The 22,230-nt window shown below is 44.8% G+C and overlaps 1 protein-coding gene across 1 annotated transcript in view; it reads left to right on the top strand.

The window, feature by feature from the left end:
* The window catches only part of SPAG1 (sperm associated antigen 1), an 81,724-nt gene that overhangs the window by 6,436 nt on the left and 53,058 nt on the right, over nucleotides 1-22,230 (top strand). The window contains exons 4-7 of the mRNA XM_075588471.1: nucleotides 1,676-1,730; nucleotides 2,957-3,072; nucleotides 7,244-7,349; nucleotides 11,682-11,812. Coding sequence (XP_075444586.1) covers nucleotides 1,676-1,730; nucleotides 2,957-3,072; nucleotides 7,244-7,349; nucleotides 11,682-11,812 — 408 coding nt within the window. The remainder of the gene's footprint in view (nucleotides 1-1,675; nucleotides 1,731-2,956; nucleotides 3,073-7,243; nucleotides 7,350-11,681; nucleotides 11,813-22,230) is intronic.

The following is a 22,230-nucleotide window of genomic DNA, read 5'->3' as shown; positions in this document are numbered from 1 at the left end:
CTATTCCATTTATCTAAGTGTTCTAACTTAGATTCTAGATCACTGTTCACTATCTTGAGCTTCTCCAATTGGTGTTCTGACAGAAGTTTCATGAGTTCTTTGGAACATTTCCCCAAAATTGAGTCCCAGGATTTCAAGAAACCTGTATCAGTGATATGATGGGCTGGGGAGAGTTGTAGTCTCAAGCCCCTTGGAATGTTATAGTTTTTAATATAAGTATCCAAGCTGATACAGATAGTCCTCGGCATATCCTTCAATGCCTCCAGTAATTTAAACTGGATACCTTCTTTCTTTTAAATTGTCCGTTCGTTGCCAGGGGAGGACATAATCCCTGCTCAGTTCATTGCACTGAGCTGTCAGGTACTCAGAGTAGATCCACTGCAACTGATACTAAGATTATGCTACTATAGCCCCAATCGCTACCTACTAATGCAAGTATAAACAAAGCCTACTTGAAGAGGCTCTTTTTCACCCAAGAGTTTTTTTTAACTGTAAAACTCTAACAGGGTGAAAGGACTGCCATGGGATACATCTTACAGTAACATTGTGAGTGTGGTGGGCAAGCCTCCACTATCTAAACAAGCAGAGCCACCCTTCTAATTGCTTTGTAGCCTCTCTGCTGCAGACCTCGATACTATTTCTCCCTTCTCCCCTCTGAGGGACCGTTTTGCTACATTTTGTGGAGTAAGACTGGGACATTGGGATCCATTGCTTACAAGTATTTTAGCGACAATATGTGCTTATGAAAGGCATTTTGAATTCTGACTATTGTGTCAGCTGCTCATACATACACACTGAGGATTACCACTTTATGTCCAGAGTGTGAAGTACTAATTGACACACACCCCTCATGTGACCTTTTCCTGTATATAGAGCTGGGAGCTGCAGGTTATGTGTGTATGTGTGTGCTTGGGTTGTGTGAGTGAAAGGAAGTCCTAAATTAGATTTTTTTTTAAAGAAAAAAAGTTTAATAAATATTTTTTTTTTTTAGTTCTGCAATCATAGGCCCCCCCCCCCCCCCCCCACACACACACACACACACACACACACACATACCCATACAAACACACACACACACATACCCATACACACACACACACACACACACACACCCATACCCATACCCATACAAACACACACACAGACACATACACACACACACATCCATACAAACACACACACACACACATCCATACACACACACACACATCCATACAAACACACACACACACACACACACACACACACACACACACACATCCATACAAACACACACACATATCCATACAAACAAACACACACACATCCATACAAACCCGGCCCGAAACGCGTCAGAGTGAATAGCTCTGCTCCTTTTTTGTGATGTCTCTAGTCACTTAATAAATTAGATTTTTTATTATCAATGGTGTGCCGTTTCCACGTGCGTCCAACCCTGCCTGCAGTGCTCCGCTTATTCCTCATATGAGGTTACCCTTCCTGTATACAGTAGGGCCCCGCTTTACAGAGCTCCCCTTTACGGCGTTCCGCTCATACAGCATTTCCCAATGTATACCTATATTCATTAGGTTCGGCGCTTGTTCCGTTTTTCTGGCGATTTTCAGCATGACATGCTCAGCAGCTGAGTATCCGGCTGTCGCTAAGCAACAGTTTTAGCGTGTGCGCAACTGCTTGTCAGATGCCATTTGTCATCGGAACTGTCGGTTTATAGCTCTGCATCTCTGTTTTCAAAGGTACAATACAGTACAGTAGGGTCCCGCTTTATGGCGATTTCTACTTTACAGCGGCGGCCTGGAACGGAACCCGCCGTATGAGCAGGACCCTACTGTATATTTCTCTAAGGTTGTCTGCACATCCCTGTGTGGTAGGCTCAGCGGACTGTCACTTGCCGAGAGAAAGACAATAAGACTGCACATCTCTCCCCCTCTGATAGGCTGAACAGCATGTCACTCACCCAGAGACAGCCAGTGATTTACCATTCAGTTTCAAACGATAAAAATTTCCCATGTGATTGGCTTTTTCAATGACTATCAATAAGTCACAAGGCCAAACGTTTGATAAAATATGCCGTTACCTTCCTATGCCTGTTTTTACTCATGGACAATTATATGTTGCTCTATCAAGAGTCGGATCGTTTGATTCACTTAGTGTAATGTCGGAAAAGAACCCACAAATTGACAACTGTGTCTCTAGAGAAATCTTTGATGAAAAAGTAAAAAAAAAAAGTGTGATTATTTTATTAATAACCTTTCAGATCTAGATCAGCGTATGTTATGCCGGGTACAGCTAATATAGATATTGGATATTATCTGCAATACAACTTTGAACTAACCTGGAAATAGATTATAAAACGCCTTTTTGATTTTAGTTAACAATATGGTAGATTTGTTTCAGATTGTGATACCTCTTTATTGAAGCTCTCCCTCTCTCCCTTCTCTCTCCTTCTCCCTCCCTCTCTCCTTCTCCCACCCTCCCACACTCTCTCCCTCTCTCTCTGAGTCTCAGTTTCAGTCTCTCTCTGAGTCTCAGTTTCAGTCTCTCTCTGAGTCTCAGTTTCAGTCTCTCTCTGTTTGTCTCTCTCAGTTTCAGTCTCTCTCAGTTTCAGTCTCTCTCTCTCTCTGTCTCACTCTCTGTCTCACTCTCTGTCTCACTCTCTCTCTGTCTCACTCTCTCTCTGTCTCACTCTCTCTCTGTCTCACTCTCATTCTGTCTCTCTCTCTCTCTGTCTCACTCTCTGTCTCGCGCACTCTCTTACGTATGTAGAACCCCAGTTTGTGTTTGGGTTAAAGTATTTTTTTTAGAGATAACATGTATATAATTATTACATTTTAATAACATAATATGTAACATGGAATTACATGCTAGATGCAGTCCAGCTTTTTTCTGTTCTTCATACAATATGTATGTGCGTGTTTTTTTATAAAAAATGTATTAATATAATATATATATATTGTTTTAGGTTTGATGTGGAAACTGAACTATCCAAAATTAATGCCAACTCTGAAGAAAAAGAAGCATCACAAACAGTAATAAATTCAAGAGCATCAAAAATTGAGAAGGCCATAGACACAGCAGGTAAATAGTCCTGCTTGTTTTCAAAACGTAGCCTTCAGGTGCAGTGAGATCATTGCGAATATTATGAAGTCGCCACATTTGAGTTTCACGGCAAGAAATGTCGCCTGCAGGACCAAATGAAATCATGGGGACACATTGGGACATTTTGTTTTCGAACTACTAGGTACTCACAGTTTCTTCCTTGTTTCTCCCCCCCTCTCTCCCCGACATCTATGATACGACAATGTATCATTATGGCGGTCTCGCTGTAGGGTATAAGAGTGCTGCAGTATTTTAACACAGCTATGACCATACACATAAGCAAGAATGTCCTTTCCTGCTCATATGCATTACCAAGATGGATAGCTATACATTTTCCTCTATTGCACCTTTAGGCATAAGCATCGAAACATTTTGCTGTTTTAGGTAGGTTGCCTTTCCGTAATGTTTTTTGACCTGCAGTCTAAATCTAAACAAATCTCCCCCTTTATGTTTTAGCGTTGACTGTTTTAATAATGTTTTAAATACTTTTAAACAGTTAATTTGTTTACAAGTTCGTATAATCATCAGATGAACTACTGAGGGGGCACTTGGATCACTTTAAAGAGCAATTCATGCAATATCGTGTGTGTGTGTGTGTGTGTGTGTGTGTGTGTGTGTGTGTGTGTGTGTGTGTGTGTGTGTGTGTGTGTGTGTGTGTGTGTGTGTGTGTGTGTGTGTGTGTGTGTGTGTGTGTGTGTGTGTGTGTGTGTGTGTGTGTGTGTGTGTGTGTGTGAGAAATCAGTTCTGTAGTATTGGATAATTCTGCATTTTTTAATTTTTTTTTTTTTATTCAACTCAATGCCATTTTTTAAATTAGTTTTAATATAACAGGCATCCTTTGATTTCTACAGCAGGTTTTAACACACCTCCCCAGCAGTGCAAGATTTTTGTGACCCTTTCTTGTTTGTGATAATTTGTTGCCAATATTCTCAGCAGTTTGAGCTGAAAACTGTAACAATAGATAATGTTACCATAGTTATATAAGAATACAGTGTAGCTGCTGAGTTACACTGACTGATTGAAAGGCAGCCATTTAGTGAGCCCTGGGTAGCAGGATTGTTTCTGATCGATCACGGGAGAACGAATCGATTGACAGCTTAGGTAATTAGTTGTCAATAAAGGGTAATCAAATGCAGCATATATGAAAATTTTTTGTTTGTTTTTTTTAAGTGCCGATTGACTGCCTCTTTAACCCCTTCGTTTCTGAATGTCCTGGCCAACCATATCAACACTATTGTGTAGATAATTGTGCATTGCCTCTAACCACCATGTTTTTAATAGATACAAAGATTTTAATGCAAAATCTCTCCTTCCTCATCTTTACTTTTATATTCCTAAAATCATAGGATAGATTGTTCCTATAAATGTCGTCTTTCATGCTCGACAACAGCCATGGACCAGATCAAGAATCACCCAGAGATTGCACTCATCCACAGAGTTACATATGGTCCCCTAAATAAAAATCCACCTGGGCTGGAAATTGTATGTATGTCTTTATTTATATAGCGCCATTAGTGTACATGGCGCTTCACATTAGTACTACACGTGACAATCATATCAATTACAAATAAAAGATCATGGGAATAAGTGCTTTAGACATAAAAGTAAAATTTCGGAAGAGGAGTCCCTGCTCCGGGAAGCTTACAATCTAATTGGTGGGGGGAACATACAGAGACAGTAGGAGGGCATTCTGGTAAGCGTGTCTGCAGGGGGGCCAAGCTTTGTGTATCGTGTATAGCAGCGGTGCGCAAACTGGGGGGGCGCGCCCCCTTGGGGGGGCGCACGATTATGTAGGGGGGCCGCGGGCTGCTTGCAGGGAAACCTGGGGCCGGGCAGAGCTGTGCACGGGCGGCCAGAAGCTCCGTGCTGCTGCTTCTATGTGTCTGTCTTGCAGAGGGGGCGGGGCTTCTCTCTGCACACAGACAGCCCCTCCTTCTCTTCCTGTCTGCTTTCCGCACCAGTTTTCAGCAGCATTGGGGGTTGGGGGATCAGAGCATGTGGCCCCCCCCCAGGTGAAAGTGTGTGTGTGTGTATTGAGTTTGTGTGTGTGTGTGTGTGTATTGAGTTTGTGTGTGGGGGGGGGGGGGGATTGTGTGTGTGTGGGGGGGGGGATTGAGTATGTGGTGTGTGTGTGTGTGGTTGATTGAGTGTATGTGGTGATTGATTGAGTGTGTGTGTTGTAATGCAGTGATGCGCAAACTGGGGGGGCAATGAGGCGCAAGATTATTTATTTAGGGGGGCGCTGGCAGCGTGCGACGAAAACTGGGTGCGCGGGCCGGCAGACGCTGTGCGCGGGAGGACGCAAAAGCTGTGCGCGAGGGGTGGCCAAGAAGATGTGCATGGGCTGGCAGCTGAAGATGTGTGCGGGTGGCTGAACAGGATAGTGCAGGTGGCGGCAACGTGATGGTGTGTGAGCGCACGCGCAGGGGCTTCGGAGGTACGGGGAGGAGCACGCCCGAGCACGGTGAAGTCAAACGCCCCTCCTTCGGTGTGTCTGCCTTGCAATAGCGCTGTGTTCCTGCTCTCTTCCGCTGGCAACCTGTTTCGCTGCGATCCTCTGTAAGTGAAAGGGTAGGCTGCCACTATATCAATCACACTATGAATGTACAGAAATAATAAAAAAGAAAGTGAAAACACAACATTGAAAACGGAAAAAAAGAAATAATACTGTAGGTAGGAGTGTGGATGACAATGGGGATAGCAAGACAAAAAGCATGGAGGGGGAAGGAAGAAAAAAAAGGGGGGGGGGGAGAGGGAAGGGAGGTAGCAAAGAGGTGGATGAATGCCCCCCCAAAGGATTGCCTTTGTGCACGTACGCTCTCCCAAGCTTGGCGCTTGGGGAGACAAACAAAATTGACTTTGAAGTGCGCTCAGCAGCAGTCAATACACACACACACAGCCACACACAAACACACAGAAATAGCCCCGATCCACGCTTGCAAAATTATGCAGGACACCCTGTGCTCATGCTTGGAGAGTTGGTGATGTCACCGCTCTCAGCGGCAGCGTGGACGCAGCCTAATTTTGCAAGCGCGAGCTATTGAAATATGTAAGTATTTAAACATATTTGGATTTATATTGTATATCGTTTAATAAAGGTTTTTTGTTTTTTTTCATGTGATTTTGATTACATCAGGCAGGGGGGGCCCGAGAAATTTTATGAATGAAAAGGGGGGCTCGGCATAAAAAGTTTGCTCACCCCTGCACTGTATAGTATTAGCCACGGTGCTACTCATATGCTTCTTTATGCAAGTGGGTCTTAAGGTGGATAGAGAGGGTGCCTGTCGGGTATTTGTACCAAGTCATACCCAAGAGACAAGCGATCATGCCAAAAATACTCAAAATAATAAAATTGTATTAATATATTTATAACTCACCAAGTGCATTTATATACAGTGTCAACAAACGTTATTAAAATTCCCAGTGGTAGGATAGGATGCATGTAGATCAAGTTCAAATACTTGTACAAGATGAAGTAGGTGAGTATATCTTCATCTATAGGTGATCTTAATAAAGGGAAACCCTACACATATACAATGTATATAAATGCACTTAGTGAGTTATAAATATATTAATACAATTTTATTATTTTGAGGTTTTTTTTTTTTGCATGATCGCTTGTCTCTTGGGTATGACTTGGTACTGATTTCCAGCCCAGGGGTATTACATCGATTTTAATTTTTTTATTTTATTTAGGGGACTATTTGTCTCCCTAAATATATGTAACTCTGTGGATGAGTGCAATCTCTCAGGGATTCATTTTTTGATCACTCTTGGATCATTGTATATTTATCTCAATACCCCATGCACCTCACATAATTAATTATACCATTCACTGTAGTTTATTAAGGTTGAGCAGTTGGTTCTGTTCTATATGACCAGATCTATAGTGCAAGGAGGACCACCAACAGGTCAGGTTTTCAGAATATCCCTGCCTCAGCAAAGGTGATTCAATCAGTGGCTCAGTCATAATTATGACTGAGCCACCTGTGCTGAAGCAGGGATATCCTGAAAACCTGTTGGTGGTGCTTGAGGACTGGAGTTGGCCACCCCTGAGAGAGTGCAATATGGTCTGAGGCAATATAGGAATAGCACAGGCAGTTGTTGGGTTCATGGGGGACTGGGCTAAAAGCATGTTGCTGTCTTCTAGGTGTACGTCAAGAACAAAGAAGTGTGATTGCAAACCATGAGAAGGAAAAGGGGAATGAAGCGTTCCGATGTGGTGACTATGAGGAAGCTGTGTGCTATTACAGTCGGTAAGAAAACCTTTTCATATGTTCTTAAAGCTTATACATGAAATAATAAATAAAGCAGCATTAGGCTGAGTCCCCGCTGAGCTCACTACGCGCTTAGCGAGCTTACCTCTGTGAATGGGAATCCTCCCGTTCACGCTCGCGCTGTGCGTGGGTGCTCATGCGTGTGCACGCACGCTCTCCCAAGCTTTGTGCTTGAGGAGACACTGGAGAGATACTTTCAGGCTCAGAGCAGGGTCACATAACCCTGCTCTGACCAATGGGAAGAGAGAGGGCATGTTGTAATGTCCTGTCACTACACCAAACACAAACATGGGATTTCTAGCCGAGAGAAGTGGAAGGGGGGGCGGTGGGGGGGGCGCAAACGGACTGGTGTGGTGTGGGGGGGGCGGCAAAACGGACTGGTGTGGGGAGGGAGAAAGGAGAGGGGGAGGGAGAGAGGAGGAGAGGGAGAGAGGAGGAGGGGGAGGGAGAGAGGAGGGGGAGGGAGAGAGGAGGGGGAGGGAGAGAGGAGGGGGAGGGAGAGAGGAGGGGGAGGGAGAGAGGAGGGGGAGGGAGAGAGGAGGGGGAGGGAGAGAGGAGGGGGAGGGAGAGAGGAGGGAGAGGGAGAAATATGGGGAGGGGAGAGGGAGGGAGAAATATGGGGAGGGGAGAGGGAGGGAGAAATATGGGGAGGGGAGAGGGAGGGAGAAATATGGGGAGGGGAGAGGGAGGGAGAAATATGGGGAGGGGAGAGGGTGGGAGAAATATGGGGAGAGGGAGAGGGAGGGAGAAATATGGGGAGAGGGAGAGGGAGGGAGAAATATGGGGAGAGGGAGAGGGAGGGAGAAATATGGGGAGAGGGAGAGGGAGGGAGAAATATGGGGAGAGGGAGAGGGAGGGAGAAATATGGGGAGAGGGAGAGGGAGGGAGAAATATGGGGAGAGGGAGAAATATGGGGAGAGGGAGAGGGAGGGAGAAATATGGGGAGAGGGAGAGGGAGGGAGAAATATGGGGAGAGGGAGAGGGAGGGAGAAATATGGGGAGAGGGAGAGGGAGAAATATGGGGAGAGGGAGAGGGAGGGAGAAATATGGGGAGAGGGAGAGGGAGGGAGAAATATGGGGAGAGGGAGAGGGAGGGAGAAATATGGGGAGAGGGAGAGGGAGGGAGAAATATGGGGAGAGGGAGAGGGAGGGAGAAATATGGGGAGAGGGAGAGGGAGGGAGAAATATGGGGAGAGGGAGAGGGAGGGAGAAATATGGGGAGAGGGAGAGGGAGGGAGAAATATGGGGAGAGGGAGAGGGAGGGAGAAATATGGGGAGAGGGAGAGGGAGGGAGAAATATGGGGAGAGGGAGAGGGAGGGAGAAATATGGGGAGAGGGAGAGGGAGGGAGAAATGGGGGGGAGAGGGAGAGAGAAATGGGGGAGAGAGAAATGGGGGGGAGAGGGAGAGAGATATATGGGGGGGAGAGGGAGAGAGATATATGGGGGGGAGAGGGAGAGAGAAATATGGGGAGAGGGAGAGGGAGGGAGAAATATGGGGAGAGGGAGAGGGAGGGAGAAATATGGGGAGAGGGAGAGGGAGGGAGAAATATGGGGAGAGGGAGAGGGAGGGAGAAATATGGGGAGAGGGAGAGGGAGGGAGAAATATGGGGAGAGGGAGAGGGAGGGAGAAATATGGGGAGAGGGAGAGGGAGGGAGAAATATGGGGAGAGGGAGAGGGAGGGAGAAATATGGGGAGAGGGAGAGGGAGGGAGAAATATGGGGAGAGGGAGAGGGAGGGAGAAATATGGGGAGAGGGAGAGGGAGGGAGAAATATGGGGAGAGGGAGAGGGAGGGAGAAATATGGGGAGAGGGAGAGGGAGGGAGAAATATGGGGAGAGGGAGAGGGAGGGAGAAATATGGGGAGAGGGAGAGGGAGGGAGAAATATGGGGAGAGGGAGAGGGAGGGAGAAATATGGGGAGAGGGAGAGGGAGGGAGAAATGGGGGGAGAGGGAGAGAGATATATGGGGGGGAGAGGGAGAGAGAAATGGGGGAGAGAGAAATGGGGGGGGAGAGGGAGAGAAATGGGAGAGAGAGGGAGAGCGCAATGGGGGGGAGAGAGAGCGAGCGCAATGGGGGGGAGAGAGAGCGAGCGCAATGGGGGGGAGAGGGAGAAGGGAGAGAGGAGGGAAGGGGGTAGAGAGAAAATGGACAGACACACACACACACACACACAAACAGCCCCTATTCAGCCAATGACACGCCCCCTCTCCTAATAGCCACGCCCCCTCACTCCTGCTCTAAAAATGTTGCAGGACAGCGATCGCTCATGCGTGGAGAGCTGGTGACATCACCGCTCTCCAAGCATGAGCGAGCTCAGCGGCAGCGTGGACTCAGCCTTAGAGTATGAGCTAGACCAGTGGTTGGCAATGTAAACTCCACAGACTTGCAGGCGAGCCCGCATAACTTCAAGGGCTTTATGGGGTCATTTGCCAGCTTGAGTCACACAAGTGGTCAGGAGATTAGGGTCACTTGCCTCACTTGCCTGTAGTCTGCTCATTTTCCTATTGCTATGAAGCCTCCAATTCCATTTGATTCCATAAATAAGGATACATTATCATCTTTCCCAACAAGCGTTGAATTCCTTTATCCCCTCCCACTTCTGCTTACAGAAGGGTGAAAAGATGCGCCGTCTGTTGGTCTAAATCACGACGTGCACTAAAGCGTTTACTGCAACACTAGGCTGGCTCGTTAGGGATTTTATATTGTAATATAGCCCTAACCCGTGGACACCCGCTACTCATGTCACAGTCCTACCCCAACGCTGCGTTAACATAGGGCTACGCAAATTACTTCTAAAGTCCCCGTTTCCGAACGCAAGTTACGCCATAATTTTTGTTCACTGCGTAATTTTCCCAGGGGTCTGATGAAAGAAGAGAAAAACCAATGTGGTGTAGCACTTCTGGTGACATTTATTGTACAGACACCACAAATTGAAAGTAGAAAAAACAGGATATTCAGCGCTCGTGCTGTATAAAGATGTGGATAGTCCCTTTGCAGCATGCACATACAGCGTCTCCCCAGAAGCTCTCAAATCAAGGTGAACCCCCCTGAAAAGGGGGGGAAGGCACCCTGAAAAACAAGGTATAAAAAATGCACAAATGCGCACCAGGGATTAGTGGAAGGTAATTTATTAAAAAGTACACAATAACTGAGGGGATCCAACCCCACCTCAGAACAGCTGAACGGCTGAGTACCACCATGAAAAAATACTAGTAGTAACTATACCCTAAGCTGCACAGTATACAAATAACAATAAAATTCATATAAAATAAACCATGAAAAAAATAAAGATGAAACAACCTATCAACCGATTTGTTATGAAACCGCCATAGGGTTAGACACTGGCAAGGGGAAACGGACACCTACACTGAGACAGACAGCAGACTCGCGGTGTCTGCAGAGGATCCGGATCTCGGCACCGCGGAGATGGAATAAACCGCTGCTGTCTCCTGCAGGCTCCGTCACAGCTTGCCAGCAAACACGCGCAGGATGACCTGTCGTGACCTCTACGCGTTTCGCACCACGTGCTTCGTCAGGAGGTCCTGTAATGCATCTCTTCTTTAGTATTGCATATACCAAACTGCCATTCATGTGCGGAATCTATTATACTAAAGGACAAGACGTTTTTCTGCTGCTAGTTTGATCCACAGAAGTGTAGTATCAAATTAAAACACTTGTTCGATAGGTATGTTTGCTGTTATTGCTGTTATTAGTTATTAATCAGCAACAGTAAAAAAAAAAAAACAATGTAGCTGCGTCTCGGCTGTTGGTTCATGTAACTTGCATAATTGAACAATAATAAGGACAAGCATCTTTATTTCTAATTAGGTACTTTACCAAAGGCCTGTATTTTACAGTTTATTTGTTTCATAATACTTCACTCAGTTCGGCTATTTACCTTAAACACTTGCCTCCTGTGAGTGTTGCACTTGTAATGAAATATGAACTGGCCATTAGGGAACGAGTTGACAGGGCTAGGACCCAGGCATTGCTCCCCGGTTTCTGCTCCATATCTCTCCCAGAGGGAGATGCATCACTGCTGGGGGGAAGAGACCAACACTCTCGTTTTGGAGTGTTCTCCCAGCAGATGGGTGCGTCCCAGCCCAACTCCCCTTTGTCTTCCATTAGAATATTGGTATATTCTACCACTATTGCTCATTCCTGTATGTCTCCTTCATTGAACGGCCAGGCCAACTACGTTTGGTCAACAGGTTGCATATAATTTGGGAATAAAGAAGTATGAATTTCTATACATGATTTGTCTGTTGTGAGTGTACCTTTAATGGCATCCAATGTGTTTTTGTTTTAGGAGTATCTCCGTTTTACCCTCATCAGCTGCATATAACAACAGAGCACAAGCTGAGATTAAACGTAAGAACTGGCAAAATGCGTTGAATGACTGTGAGAAAGTGCTAGATTTGGAGCCGAGCAATCTGAAAGGTAAGAATAGAAAACATATTTTAGGTCTGTAAGAGATGTGTGCAGAGGTACGCAATGGAGACTGGTTTTAAGGTGAAATTAAATAAGGCTTTATTGCGCCTGTTGCTTTAAACAAAGCAAACATGTGAAAATCCACAAACAAAATCTGCTCCACGTTGGAGTATATTTACACTTGTAGTCCAGCGATTCACCAGCCCAAATCATAGAGACATTTAGATATATATAGACAGACATAGATAATCAGTCTTATAGGAAAAATTGTATCTGTCTCGTAGTTGTAGGGGGAAGGCTTCTCTCTTTCCTGTGTTGCTGCCTTTTCCTCAAGTTATCTCAGCATTCAGGTGTAGAAGTCTTGTGAGCTCCAGACATCTGTGATCCCTCTATCAGTCTCATCTGTGAGACTCAGGAACCTCTGCTCTGTCTTTTTCCTTGGTCAGCCCAGTTGTGGACTAAGGAATTTCTCTTCCTGTCTCAAAGGCAGGCTTTTCTAACCAACCTCTAATCAGCCAGGTGGTGTTGGTTAATTGACTACCAGCAGTTAACCACCACACTCCTGGATTAGAGGCACCTTTTTGAACAGGGACAAATCCCCTGTTACAAGGTCTAATAAATTATTGGCGCGTGTAAAGGTCACTGCATAACTGGGCTTACCATGCACAGAAATGACTAGTGACACGTGCTGGAGATCTGCAGAGCAGCAAGCTATCCACAACGATTTCAGAGGGAAAACACAAATTCAAAGCAACATTCAACATCTTTCCTCTTTCAGATATCCTTTTACAATGCATAAAATATGCCTTTAAACGCAGATGTCATTCCTGTTTACTCTATGTAAAGAGTCTTTTTCGTCTGGAAAATATAGCAAGAATATTCAAGCTTCGAGATAATAAAAATAGGCATTAAAAAGGTCAAAAAAGTGTTTTTTTTTTAAACATCAAATATGGAAACTGCTGCATTAGTTGGTCATATTTATGATGTTCACCTCTTCATAATTGTGTACCTTATAATAAGAATGTATTGTAGTTAATTATATGACTTGCATCCTCTGAAAGGTTTGAAGGCAGCCAATTGTAAGAAGTAAAGTTCCCTGTCTAGCTGATAAGCAGGCTAAGGAGCGATTACCAGGATATAAACTTACATTTAACCCTTTCAATGCCTAGGATGTTTGCCTCATTGGTGGCCTATATTTTGCAGTATACATATGATAAACTATCTTGCCTTTGTGCATCTTCATGGGCCTATACAAAAATATATCATTTTTTTCAACATACGTTGAGCTTTTCATCGATGGTTCAAAAAGAGACATAATCCTGCTTCACAAGTATAATGATATAGTATGCCAGTGCAATAAATGGGGGAGGGGGGCGGTGGTGTTAGCTGGGATCTAAGTATATAGCACAGGTGAAGGGAAAGAAAAGAGATCCTTTGTGTCACACTTAAATGCCCTCCAGAGAAAGTGACGTGAAATGACCTTGGTAATAAAAATAATACTTACCCAGTGGTAGTAAAAGCTGTATTGGGTCTCTGGATAGAGATCCCACATCATTACTTAATATAATGCTTGTTTTAGAGGAATTCTATCTTCCTCCAATGAAGGTTATAAAGCACCTGTGTGTATTGGTAAAGTGATGTTATTATAAACACCTGTCGGTGGTTAGAGTGGGTTAATGGCTCTAGAGCAAGGGTCTCAAACTCAGTCCTCAAGGGCCACCAACAGGCCAGCTTTTATGGATTTCCTTGCTTCAGCACAGGTGGCTCAATCGCTGAAAAAGGGATATCCATAAAAGCTGGCCTATTGAATGCCCTTGGGGACTGTTTGAGACCCCGGTGCGCAAACGTTCCCCACTGTTCCCTCCTGCTCGCGCCCCCTCCTTACTTGTCTTCCGCCGCTGGGGTAACACGACAATGGCAACGTGATTCCGCAACGTAATTTGATGTTGCATTGCTATGGTGACGCATCGCCGAAGACAAGATAAGGAACATTGCAGAGGCTTCACGCAATCCCCCGGCATTTACTTTAAATGCCTTGGGGAAGAGTGCGGGGCCTCTGAAACCGCTGCAACAAACACCACTGTGACGATAGCTTGTGACAGGCTGCAATTTACACCAAATATATATAATATATATATATAACTGGGTTGAACTGGGATGAGACTTAGATATGATAAAATATAATTTATTCCTTGATAAAGGTGAACACAACAGATTATACAAATAACAAGCAAAATATAGACACTTAAAGATGGAAATGATGAAACAGTCACATCTGGACTGGCAGTTCATACAGAAATCTTCATCATTCCAAGACATTGCATAGCATTTCTCTCAGCAATCAAGATGGTATAGAACAGGGCTGCACAACATACGGCCCGCGGGCCGCATGCGGCCCCCCTGGCCTCTCTGTGTGGCCCGCGGTGACTCCGGCCGGGCGCCAGTTCATTAATTAAATACATTTAAAAAAAAAAAAATTCAGTGCGCGGGGGCAGAAGCAGCATGAGGAGGATGCAGGATGCCGGGGAGGTCAGAGCATGCTGGGGGTGGGGCTTAGTTCCGGGGAGAGAGGATGTGCTGATCTACAAGAGGTAGAGGTGTGTGTGTGTGTGTGTGTGTGTATAAAACGGGCTGGTGGGGGGTGGGTGTGAAAAACGTGCTGGTGCAGAGGTGGGGGGGGGGGGGGGTGCTGACATGTGAGGGGGGGGTGCTGACATGTGAGGGGAGGGCTGCTGACATGTGAGGGGGGGTGGGCTGCTGACATGTGAGGGGGGGTGGGCTGCTGACATGTGAGGGGAAGGGGGGCTGCTGGCATGTGAGGGGTGGGTGGGCTGCTGGCATGTGAGGGGTGGGTGGGCTGCTGGCATGTGAGGGGTGGGTGGGCTGCTGGCATGTGAGGGGTGGGTGGGCTGCTGGCATGTGAGGGGGGGCTGCTGACATGTGAGGTGCAGGGGGTGTATGATGTGAGTTGCAGGGGGGGAGAGTGTCATATTGAGGAGAGGGGGAAAGAGTGTCATTGAGAGGAGGGGGAGAGAGTCATTTAGGGGAGGGGAGAGTGTCATATTGAAGAGAGGGAGACAGAGAGAGTCATATTGAGGAGAGAGTGTCATATTGAGGGGAGGGGGAGAGAGTGTTATATTGAGGAGGGGGAGAGTGTGTTATATTGAGGGGAGGGGGAGAGTGTGTGATATTGAGGGGAGGGGGAGAGTGTGTCATATTGATGGGAGGGGGAAAGCGTGTCATTTAGGGGAGGGGGAGTGTGTCATATTGAGGGGAGGGAGAGAGTCATATTGAGGGGAGGGAGAGAGAGAGTGTCATATTGAGGGGAGGGAGAGAGAGAGAGTGTCATATTGAGGGGAGGGAGAGAGTGTCATATTGAGGGGAGGGAGAGAGAGAGTGTCATATTGAGGGGAGAGAGAGAGAGAGAGTGTCATATTGAGGGGAGGGGGAGAGTGGGTCATATTGAGGGGAGGGGGAGAGTCATTGAGAGGAGGGGGAGAGGGTGTGATTTAGGGGAGGGGGAGAGAGTGTTATATTGAGGAAAGAGAGACATGGGGGGGATGCTGACATGGAATGGGCTGGGGGGATGTGGAGGGGGTATTGTGTTTTTGATGTGGAGGGTGGTATTGTGTGGGTGAGGGGGAGAGATGGGGGTATGAGAGATAGATGAGGATGATGATGATGGAGAGGTGCTGGAGGAGAGATGATGATGATGATGATGATGATGATTTAACCCGTGCGGCCCAATTTTTTTTTCCTTGGAGCAGTTCGGCCCTTCTCACTTTACGAGTTGGGCAGGCCTGGTATAGAAGAACGAACAACTAACTAACTCCGGATAAAGGGTTGACCACAGATTATATACCTTTTGTAACCCTATCCTTAACATTAAGTACAGGTGATTGGTCTTCAATTAACTGTAGCCACTCACTAGCATGGGAACACATTTTGATACCTGCCCCCCAGCTAGTTGGCACATGCTCAGTTGGACTCTGGGGTCTCATTTCTGCAGCCCCACATTTGCATCAGGAATGCCAGCCAGTCAACTAAACGGAATATCTGGCAGGAAATCCTTTGTTGTGAGGTGTTAAATGGGACACTTACAGCCTGCTCTGGTTTGAGTAATCTCCGCCCTCATATAAACAGTGGAGGTGATAAACTCCTTTGAACAGCACTTAAATTCTAGACATTGGGACGCTTCTCTGACCATCTGCTACCTGATGGCCAAAGGAATTTCCTCTGGGTTTTATCCATACCTCGGAACACAGCATTAAAGATACAACACAACCATATTAAAATATCCGGTTCCGTTGGGTCCAGCGGGTCCAAACTTCCCAGTTCTCAATGCTGGAACTGGGACACCATATGGTCCAATTTGCGACTTGCTACGACCTTTGGAACCGGAGTTACACAAATACACTTACAACCGTTTCTCATTTTAATACAAAAATCTCCGCTGTAAATTAAATCACGGTTTTTCATTAAATCCCCATTGAAAACAACGGGCTTCGCCGCCATAGACTCTCAATGGCAAACCGGCATACTCCGTCGAGTTGGTCCAAGAGGGTCAAGGATGGTTCTGCAGCGATGCCGGAGCAGTGGCTACAGGTACCCCAAACCCTAGCCCTCTGGACCTTCCGGAACCGGAGCTATGGATTCCTAAATGTCAGCTTTTCCCACTTAGCCGTTTTCTTGAGCTGTTTCTGCCGCCGCCATTGGAACCTATGGCGCGACCCGCTCTTCTCGGTTTGACCCTTATCGGGAGTCCAGGATTCGGGGACCCGGTGGTGGTCGAGTGGAGGGAGGCCTAGGAACTAGGGGCAAAAAGAATTTTATTTCTAGGTGCTCTAGAACTGTTTATTCACACGCCACTTGTCGTTGAACTTGGCTAATAAGTGATCAAAGCTCTCTTTTAGAAATTGTATGCGCTTTGTGGTTTTGCGGTTTGGACGGCAGCCAACTTGTTCCTGGAAAGCTCCTTCGAAGAATCTCCATTGAAGTCAATGGGCCCATTGATTTACAATGGGAAACCGCCGCTCCTCCTCTCGGACGCCATCTGCTGGTCTTCACAGGAAACAGGACCAAAACAGCAAGTTTCGCCATTAGAATGCATTGAGCCCTAATGGCGGCCTATGGGACCCTGCAAAATGGTGCCTGAAAAGGCGGGAAAATTACACAAAAGGCTATAATCATTAAAGAACTATTAACCCTTGTACTCCCGGATGAATCCTAGTGTGTGTGTGTGTGTGTGCAGGCACTGATATAACAATAAAACATGGGAACAGGGAAATACATACTCATGTTATAACAAGGGTTAAATCACATTTCTGGACCTCAGCCCAGTTAATCCCTTATCTTCCTAGTGAGGTCTGGGGGTGGCCAATTGGGGTGTAACCCCTCTAATCCCGGGCCAAATCCTCCCCATAGTCACAACCACCCCCCCCCCAAGGAAAATCTTGCGCCCCCAGTTTGCACACCCCTACTCGAGCAATATAATTCAAAGTAAAGACCTTATTGCAAAAAACTGATCGATGATCTCAATTTTTGACCCAGTTATGTCATATGTGACAAAAATAAAAAAACATTCATATTTACATCCGTCTTTCTTTAGTGCTATGCATTGTGTAAAAAGATTGAAAGCAATATATTGATACATTTGCAGATTCCTGTTTAATAAAAAAAAAACGCCAACAATGTTTCCAGTTTCAAGTAGATAAGGTTTTAATTCATTTTGTATTGCATGCTCAAAAAACAAAATAATTCAGACGCAATACCACCATATATTTGAGTGTTTCCACAAGGGTTTTACAGTCGATAAATGAGAACTTTCTAGTTGCTAAAAGTGCGTAAATATACTTTACAAATATGGGCATACATTCAGATTTGCATGAACAATACTTTTTCTATAGGTTAATATACAGATAAAGATGACATTATCACCCCCAATAATGCTGCTTAACGCAAAAAAACAAGGCGGAAAATATTGCGTGTACTAAAGAGAAGGCACACATTACCATTGTTTTTAATGGAGCTGCTGTATCTCTTGCAATAAATATGGCGGCAGCGTTAGCGTAGCGCATTACATTAATGGAAGCAGTAATATCTACTATCTGTATGATGTTGGCAAGAATTGCATGTGTGTTAAAGTCCATTTATTTTCTACATTTTGTGTCTGTTTTTTCAAACAAGCTCTATTTTTTGTTAATAGTAAAGAATGCCAAATTAAACCACCCCCTGGGTCTCCTGAGTTTAGAGATACCATACATGTATAACTTTTTATATACCGTTCATTCAACATTGGCCACAAATTAGGAGAAGTGTATCAGACTCTTATTCGGGAAAACCTAATGGATAACAAAATGATTGGTAATAGTCAGCATGAATTTGTGAAGGATAGGTCCTGCCAAAATAACCTTATTAGTTTCTTCGAGGAAGTAAGTAGGAATTTAGCCCAGGATAATGCAGTTGATGTAGTCCACTTAGATTTTGCAAAGGCTTATGATACGGTTCCACACGAGGTTAGTGTACAAAATAAGAGGTTGGTCTGGGTAAAAATATTTGCACCTGGATTGAAAACTGGTTGAAGAATAAACAGTTGTCCTAAATGGAACCGTTTCAGGTTGGGCTAAAGTTGTGAGTGGAGTATCCCAAGGATCAGTACTGGGACCCCTGCTTTTTAATTTGTTTATTAGTGACCTTGAGGTTGGCATAGAGAGCAAAGTCTCCTTCGTTGCTGATGACACTAAATTCTGTAATATGGTTGAAACTGAGCAGGATGTAATTTCTCTCCAGAAGGACTTGGATAAATTGGAAACTTGAGCACGAAAATGGCAGATGAGGTTTAATATAGATACATGTACGGTTATGCATTTGGGGAGCAGGAATAAACAGGCGACTTATACATTCAATCAAACAAAATTAGATCAAGCATTGATGGGGAAGGATTTAGGAGTGCTTGTAGACAGCAGGCTTGGCAATAGTACTCAATTTCAGGCAGTAGCTGCAAAGGCAAAAACGCTTTTATCTTGCATAAAACAAGGTATGCAAGAAAACATAATTTTTCCACTGTATAAATCACATGTAAGACCACACCTTGAATATAGAGTACAGTTTTGGGCACCACTCACTAAAAAATACATTATGGAACTACAAAAAGTACAGAGAAGAGCCACCAAGTTAATAAAGGGGATGGAAAAACTGATTTATGAGGAAAGGCTAGCTAATTTAGATCTGTTAACATTAGAAAAGAGAGGTCTAAGAGGGGATATGATAACTATATACAAAAATATTCAGGGTCAGTACAACAAACTTTCAAAGGAACTATTGATCCCAAGGATAATACAAATGACACAGGGTCATCCCTTAAGGTTCGAGGAAAGGAGATTTCACCAGCAACAAAGGAAATGGTTATTTACAGTAAGGTCAGTTAAAATTTGGAATTAATTAGCCATGGATAATGTGATGGCAAATATATAAGATATCTTCAAGAAAGCATTGGACATCTTTTTCCTCCATTATTGGAGCCAGGAATTGTTTTTGTTTGCCTTCCTCTGGATCAATAAACTGTAAATACAAATATAAGAGAAGTATCGGTCATCTATATTAAACATAGGATGATGGATGGACGTATATCTTTCTTTCAACCTCACCAATGTAAGTTTTGCAACACCTGCATTTTTTAGAGGTAAATGCAAAAGGCACACATCATATATACTTGTGAAAACAATTCCATAACAGCCAAATACCCCAGCAAAAGTATGCACTGTATTTTCTAAAAGCACCCCCCAAAGGAATTCATATATGGTTAATATGGCGTTCCCTTCAGGATTTCCTGAGTTTTTTTTTACATTTTTATCAGAAATTTACAACTTAAATATATGATTGCTCACACAAGCTCAGTGTATTAATAGAAAGGAATATTAAATTGTGTCCACGGGAGTTTGGGGATACCACATTGGTATATGTTCTCATACTTTTTCTGACCAACACAGGCCTCAAATTCGCAAGCGTACATAAGACTCTTGCATTTACCTCCTGAAAAATTCAGGTGTGAAAAGGCACACATGAAATGTGACTGGGGAAAATTAGCCCATAACAAAAAAAAAAAACAATTCCCCAGCAAAAGCATATTTTTTCCTGAAGCATGCCCCCACAAAGAGTTCAGGCAAGGGTCAACTTAGCCAAGTTAAGTTAAAAGCTATAAAACTTTCGACATAGATAAACTATGTATAGGTGCAACTGCCGGTTCTGTGCCGCTGTCCGAGGAAAATCTGAGACCATCTCGCAGGCACTCCGTGATATGGTCCACAGCAGGCTGTAATGGACCACCGGATTAACATAGCAGGAGTCCCTCTGTTTTAATGGGACTTGCACGGTGTGAATCCTACTGGGTTCCACCTGTCTGTAAGAGACGTGCAGTCAGAGAGAGACTGAGTCAGTCACTCTACCTGCGCGCCTCTAACACGTGATCGCTGGGCTTTTATTTTATTTTGATAACATTGTATTGTAGAGGGGGTCTCCGGAGCTGAACCACATTGATTTCAAATCCGAGGACCCCCTGCTTTCCGAGTTACAGGCCCCGTTATGGAGTGCCGGTATCCCAGCGGCCATGTTTAAATTCTCCCGCGTTAGAGCCAACGGGATCGGGAGATTTAAACAAAGCAGAGGTGTACCGGCACCCCATAACGGGGCCTGTAACTTGGGAAGCAGGGGATCCTCGGATATGAAATCAATGTGGTTCAGCTCCGGAGACCCCCTGCTACAGTACAATATTATCAAAATAAAATGAAAGCAGCTTCATTGCCTTAGCGGCTAACCGCTAAGGCAATGAAGGGGTTAAGCCAGACTACCTTGTTTATTGGGGGTAGAGGGGGTGAGTGGAGGGGGTAGTTGCACCAGGGTGGGTGGTTAGGCCTACCGGGAAGGTTGTGGGAGGTGTTAACCCCTTCATTACCTTAGCGATAGTAACCGCTATACTAATGAAAGGGTTACCCCCTCCCACTACCCACCGAGAGGCCTAACCAACCACCCTGGTACAACTACCCCCTTCACCTACTTCCTCTGCCCCCAATAAACATTACAATACAATACATTGAACAACCCCCTCATTTCCCCCCACCCCCAACACATACAGTACAGTAATGGACAAAATCCCTATTATCCATATCTGGTTAATAGCTAATTTGCCCATTAAAAAAATTAAACATAACCAAGACATTACCCAGCGAGCATATAGTAAATTAAAGTTCTATTTACCCCTGCCAGGATGAACGCTTTCCTCGTCGTCCTCCTCCTCGTCTTCAGTGGGCACCAACCATAAAATAAAAAAACTATCTACTGGACACTAACCCCTTAATCACATTAGCGGTTATTAACCACTATGGTAATTAAGGGGTTACCCCCCCCTTCCCGTTAACCACCCTCCACAGGGGGCAACTAACCCCACCTTATCTACCCATTGATTGGCCCAGTGGCACACCAATCCCCTATGGGCATGTGTTGCCACTATGGCAGTCAATGTGAAAGCTTCAAATAAAAAATAAAAAAAGCACAAAATAAAAAAGACATTCAATTAAAAAAAAAAAACCAATGCCAATCAACCAATTGATTTCACAGTGGCATACCAATGTCCTATGGGCATGGTTTGCCACTTTGGGAGTCAATGGGCAATCTATAAAAAAAAAACACCAAAAATACAATACTTTACATTTAAATATAAAGAAGCATTTGCCAAAAAATGCATTGCTTGTCACTGTGCATATCTATAGCCCGAAAGGCACCAAACTGCAGTGTGTGTGCAGGCAGTGTGACTCACTCAGTGACAGGGAATCCAAACTAGCGTTCTACAATGCCTTGCACCTAAATCTCAAAGACAGATACACGACATCATGACCGATAATCTATCTAACATTTCAAATCCAGTAACAAGCTGAAATTATTTTAAAAAATAGTACATCTTGTATCCCTGAATCCCGTAAATGGACTGATACCAAATCTGTATAATTTTAAATAGATTTTGGCCACAATAATCCTTAATCCGTTGAGTGCTCCATGACGTAGTTACCACGTCATGAGGTCTTAGCACTCCAGGGGCTCTGTGATGTATCTACATCATGGACTTTTTGGCATTTGCTTCCGTGGCGCGATGATTGCGACCTGACCAGACAAGGAACAGATGAGCAGACATCTCTTCCATTTTCATAATCGGTGATCATATGATTGCAATGAGCCGGGAAGGGCTGTGGCACTCTGGTGCTGCCGCCCCTTCGGCACTCAAAGGATTAAATCAGCATGACTGCTTTCAGACCTGGGATTTTAATAGGGAGGTGCCATGTCAAAATAACCCCATATATAGAACTAGAAAAGATAAATATGAGCACATTCACGTCTGACCAGTTCCCCCAAACCTTTCTTGCCCCATAATTACAGAG

Source organism: Ascaphus truei, chromosome 2 (assembly GCF_040206685.1).
Source record: "Ascaphus truei isolate aAscTru1 chromosome 2, aAscTru1.hap1, whole genome shotgun sequence".
Taxonomy (NCBI): Eukaryota; Metazoa; Chordata; class Amphibia; order Anura; family Ascaphidae; genus Ascaphus; species Ascaphus truei.
Note: the sequence above shows the minus strand (reverse complement) of the source record. Positions and strands in the feature narration are given on the sequence as shown.